Consider the following 5,073-nt stretch of genomic DNA (forward strand, 5'->3'; position numbering starts at 1 on the left):
ACATACATAAAATAGAAAAATAAGGCAAGAGTGCATAGTAAACAAATAAAGAATTTTAAAGAGTATGCAGTTGTGTCAAAACCTCCCTGTATAACAGACCTGTCGGCCTATACAGCACATCTGAACATAATGCAATAAGACTACAAAATCTAATAGAATTTAAAAAAATACATTTTTATTTGTACGTAGATATTTTAGAATGTTTTTTACGTTTTAACCGTGGCACAACAATATATAAAATTGTGTATTTCTATTGACTTCTATACAAGCTATGATAAATACCAAAATATAAATGTGGTAAAACGTGAATATCTTAAATATAAATCTTAAAATGAGTAAAACTCAAAAATCTCTTTTCTCTTCCGGTCATGACGTTCATATGATCAAGAGTCATAACTGCGTAGAAGCGAACGTTTAAGTTACGTACTGCGCAGCTTTACTAGATCTATAGAACATGTGTCTTGGCGTTGGCAACGACGTGAGGCCGATCCAGGAGCACTGAAATCAGTTGGGCTTGGCCGGAGCGATGTCCGAACTATAACGCAGTCATTATCTGCCCTACTAAACTTTATAACCAAATATAAATGCAGCTGAACAAATATCTCTACCTGCGCTTCTGTTGAGGACGCTTCTAAAGGCTCAGGTGAGTGTATTAATAGAAAAGTAAAACATAGCCAGGAAGCACATTCAGAGCTAAAATGCTAACTGCAGCTGTAAAGTTACCGTCTGCTAACGCTAGCTGAATGTTAGCTTGACATTAACTTTACAGTCATTTTTACTTGTATTGTTGCTTTACATTAAACGGATGAGGCTCTAATAAATATAGCTCTAAGCTATAGCTATAACTTTCTAACCTAATGTAACTAGTCGGTGAGTTAGCTCACGTTAGCTTTGGCAGACAGTGGGCCTTTGGTATAAGTCGTTGTACCGAAGACCTGCAAATTCAGGAAACCAGCTAATCCCTAATGTGACAAACTTACATTTCCTAAACTTGCGTTATGTGGAAACTTTATTTCCCTGGTTTTCAGAAGCCACAACTTTATGCTAATACAAGGGTTCCCAAAACGATCAACAAAATAGGTCAGGACTAGTGGGAACCGCACGGAATTGTAACTTATGTCTGTTTAATTGAAAGATTTGAAGTTTCGTTTTGACATATCAGACTAAGAAAAGCCCAGCTGTAAATTATAACATTAATGATATCTGGATTCCTTTTAGCTGCCTCAGTTTCAGGGTCCTGGTATTGCTGTCTCTCTGTCACACTGTCGTGGTTTACTGGGACACTTGAATAGAAGAGAACTAGTATTAATATTATTAATAACACCTGTGTTTTTTTCTTCTGTGACAAGTTCAAAATGTCTGTTGTGAAGAGGCCAATCAATCAGTCCCACAACACATACATAAAATAGAAAAATAAGCCAAGAGTGCATAGTAAACAAATAAAGAATTTTAAAGAGTATGCAACCGCACTGAATTGTCTGTCTGTTTAATTGAAAGATTTGAAGTTCCGCTGTGATTGATCTGTCTTTTCTCTGTAGTATGGCAGGCTGTGGAGAAGTGGACTGTAAGGTGAATGCACTGGCTCCTACAAAGCTGATAGAGGAAGTAGGAGATACTCCAGACCCCTCCAGTTCCACCGGCCCCCCGGAGTGTGCCATCTGCCTGCAGAGCTGCATCCTCCCCGTATGTCTCCCATGCCGCCACGTCTTCTGTTTCCTGTGTGTGAAAGGTGCCTCCTGGCAGAGCAAGCGTTGTGCACTCTGCCGACAAGAAATCCCCGAGGACTTCCTGGAGCGGCCGGTTCTCCTCTCGCCTGAAGAACTGAAAGCAGCCGCTGCAGGCGTGAGCCGAGGCGTAGGTACAGCGGTCAATCCCCCTGGAGACTCTGCGTGGTACTATGAGGGGCGCAGCGGCTGGTGGCAGTTTGATGAGAGGACCAGCCGTGAGCTGGAGGAGGCTTTGTCCAAGGGCAGGAAGAGCACAGAGATGCTGATTGCTGGGATTCTTTATGTAGCTGACCTGGAGAACATGGTGCAGTATCGCCGGAATGAGCACGGCCGCAGGCGCAAGATAAAGCGTGACGTTGTAGATATTCCCAAGAAGGGAGTCGCTGGACTGAAGTTAGACCCCGAACCTGCCCCCATTCCTGCACCCATTCCTGCCTCCATTCCTGCTTCACCAGTTATCGCCCCAGCTGCACCTGAACGCGTCAGCTCGGCTGATGGATCGGACACTGCAGGCCCATCACAGTCTTCATCCCTTGGGATTATGACATCTATTCCCCCTGTTAGACCTCCAACGCTGCTGGGGCACCAACTTGTCAGTCCTCTGTCTCCCTCTCCCTCACCCTCACCTTCAACCCTGGACGAGTCTTTGTCCCAGCTCCTAATCAGCCAGCCAGAAGGCGAAGAGGTGGAAGGAGACAATGAGCTACAGACGTACGAGTATGCGTCCGGCAGCAGTGAGAGTGAGGAGGAAAGGGAGTGCGAGGGAGTGACAACGGAGTCGGTGCCACGGAGAAGACGCAGGCCGCTGAGAGAGAGCCAGCCAGCCAGAACGCCGCCAAGGGGCGGGCCCTCCAGCTCTGCACTAAGTCTCCGCTCCCGTAGTCCTGATGGACAGTGCACTGTGACAGAAGTGTGACTGCGACAGTGGGATCTGTTCTTCAGAAGAACTTTCATCAGTTCAGCAAAAAAAAGTACCAGTATGCATCTTTAAAGGTCCATTGAAATGAAAAATACCCCGTGTTGTTACTTAAGTGCATCCCACCAGCCCCATCGATCATGTGCCAAATATGAGCCATCTAACTGAACGTGATCTACAGCAGTAACTAGCATTAGCAGCAATGACGTGGGTCACAGCTGTCTGCTTGGATGTTAGTTTGCAAAATCATCTCACCTGCTAACATGTAACTACTTAACACTTGTGATAAACTCTTGTTCACCTCTGTTGTCTTCCACCCAGTGTTGTGTTTTCATTCAGAAATGCCTAAGACCAACAGAAAATGTACTACATTAAAGCCATTTCAATGGACCTTTAACATATGAACTGAAGCCTTTTGTTGAAGACTTTAAAAGTTAGTTTGGTAGTTATGCAATACACAGGTTATTCAGTGAAGGAGAAGAAGCAACTTCTTTGTAACGGTTGTCCAAAAACTACCATCTCGCACTGCCTTTACACCAGTTTGTGACATAGCAATACAACCTCTTTGAAATGAAACCACATCCTCTTTGTTCTCTAATCTTTTGACGTCATGGTTAACGTGACTGATATTTGTTTGATTGATGGTGTAAAAATCAACTTAAATGCAGCACCTTACATCCCAATTATGGATGGTTCAAATGGCTGTTTCATGCTTTGCTGATGAGTTTTTTTGAAGTTAAGATTAATCAGGACCTAATGAATAACTATTTAAACTGGAGTTTGTGTGTATATGTGTGTGTTAAATCGTCTATTTTTATTGTTAAAGTCTTGTTTTAATAATGGTGTGTGTTTGTGGGTGGTGTTAGGTACTGGAGAGCTACTGGCAGAACCACTGGAAACTATCGGGCTATATATGTAGAGAGACACATTTGGATTTCTATTTCTTCTCATAGTACTCTCAGTAGGACTACTATCAGAGCAGTGGCATTGACATGTACTTGAACTTTATCCGCACTCACACGCTCTGTTTTTCTCCTTTTTTCCCCCAGCTGCTATTATTTTAACTGTCCACTTTTCACTCTTTGTGTCTGACTGTCTGATTTACGTAAACAAACGTCTGTCTGTGTGGTGTCTTGTCAAATTATTAAAGGTGTTCATTTAAAATCTGAGGTTGGCTGATTTATCATTTTTAACAGACACAGTGGAATACATTACAGAATTATGGCAACTGGAAACAGAAGTGGCACTGGTCCATAGGTCTGTTTGCAATGTGTGTCCTGATTTCAGTCTGAGTGCACAGTACTGTAGGAGTCCACAGGATGGAGCTCTTGCATTTATTAAGTAGCCCTTTACCCATTGCCTGTTCCCCACCTGGTGTTCGAGACCGTTTTCGCGCACAGGTTGTGTGATTGGTACAAAGATCGGCAAGTAAATAAACACGTTTCCCAAAATCTCTATTGTAATGTCTATAACTATTTCTTTAATACTTACCTGCAATGTTTCCTCTTATCTGCATTTTTAGATGGTTCAAGAGAAAGAAATGTGATCAGAGTACTGAATCTGTAGCCTTCAGGGAAGAGCAATAAAGGGTTGTTTATAATTTTGAGAAATGGGAAATAAGTTTGAAGCGTGGACTAAACTTTGTATTGTGTGTTTTACAATAACTCCTAACCTTTGACCTTGGACGTGCCACAGATTGTGGACATACCTTTGTCACGTTAACAAAATAAGTGTTATACAGGCTTATTAATGGTTGAAACATTAGTCATGGAAACACATAAAATATATATGTGACCACATTCTTACAAAATAGTTTTGGTGTTCAAGTTCATCCTATGTGACAGTGACGGAATCTGTTTGTGCTGGATAGAAATGTTATGGGTATGGCAGGTATGTAAAATAGCTACATCTAAGGCTCAGGGCCAGTGTCTCTATTAGTTAGTAAATTGACTAATGAGATAACATGTAATTCTCTACGCAGAAATTGATTCATTCTCTAAACTAATTCATCTTTTGACAACATGAGAAATAAAAACCAAAATTCTCAATCCGCTCCCTGCATACGACAGTGGTTATTTTTACTTGTGCTTTGGGTCTTGTGTAATACTTCCAGGAGGATCACCTGTTACACAGTTAGGGTGCTGACTAGCAGCGTGGGCCTCTGCATGTACCGGTTAGTTACAGGTTTGTAGGACCTGAGAGTCTTTTCACAACCATTACCGCTTATTTAAATGAACTATCTAATTTACTAAACTTACTTTCCCTTTACCAAAGTGAAAAATAACGATTAGCAGCGACCAAAACGTTACAGTGGCGCTTCGAACTAAATGCTAACATCAGCATGCTAACATGACAATGTTTACCACATCCATCTCAGTTTAGTGTTAGCCTGCTAACATTTGCTAATTACAGCTGAGGCTGATGGAAACG

General features: G+C 42.0%; 1 protein-coding gene across 1 annotated transcript; it reads left to right on the top strand.

Moving 5' to 3' along the window:
- Positions 1-450: 450 nt before the first annotated feature.
- LOC118340293 (E3 ubiquitin-protein ligase rnf146-like) lies at positions 451-3,812 on the top strand. Its single transcript, XM_035678181.1, has 2 exons — positions 451-643; positions 1,539-3,812. Exon 2 carries the CDS (start codon positions 1,540-1,542, stop codon positions 2,641-2,643), a length of 1,104 nt encoding a protein of 367 aa, XP_035534074.1. The 5' UTR covers positions 451-643; position 1,539; the 3' UTR covers positions 2,644-3,812.
- The last annotated feature ends 1,261 nt before the right edge of the window (positions 3,813-5,073 follow it).

Source organism: Morone saxatilis, unplaced genomic scaffold (genome assembly GCF_004916995.1).
Source record: "Morone saxatilis isolate NCDOM2014 unplaced genomic scaffold, NCSU_SB_2.0 Contig7, whole genome shotgun sequence".
Classification (NCBI taxonomy): domain Eukaryota; kingdom Metazoa; phylum Chordata; class Actinopteri; family Moronidae; genus Morone; species Morone saxatilis.

Bases quoted from the DNA above. Each gene is read 5' to 3' on its own strand.
- LOC118340293 (XM_035678181.1), top strand. From the start codon at position 1,540: ATGGCAGGCTGTGGAGAAGTGGACTGTAAGGTGAATGCACTGGCTCCT.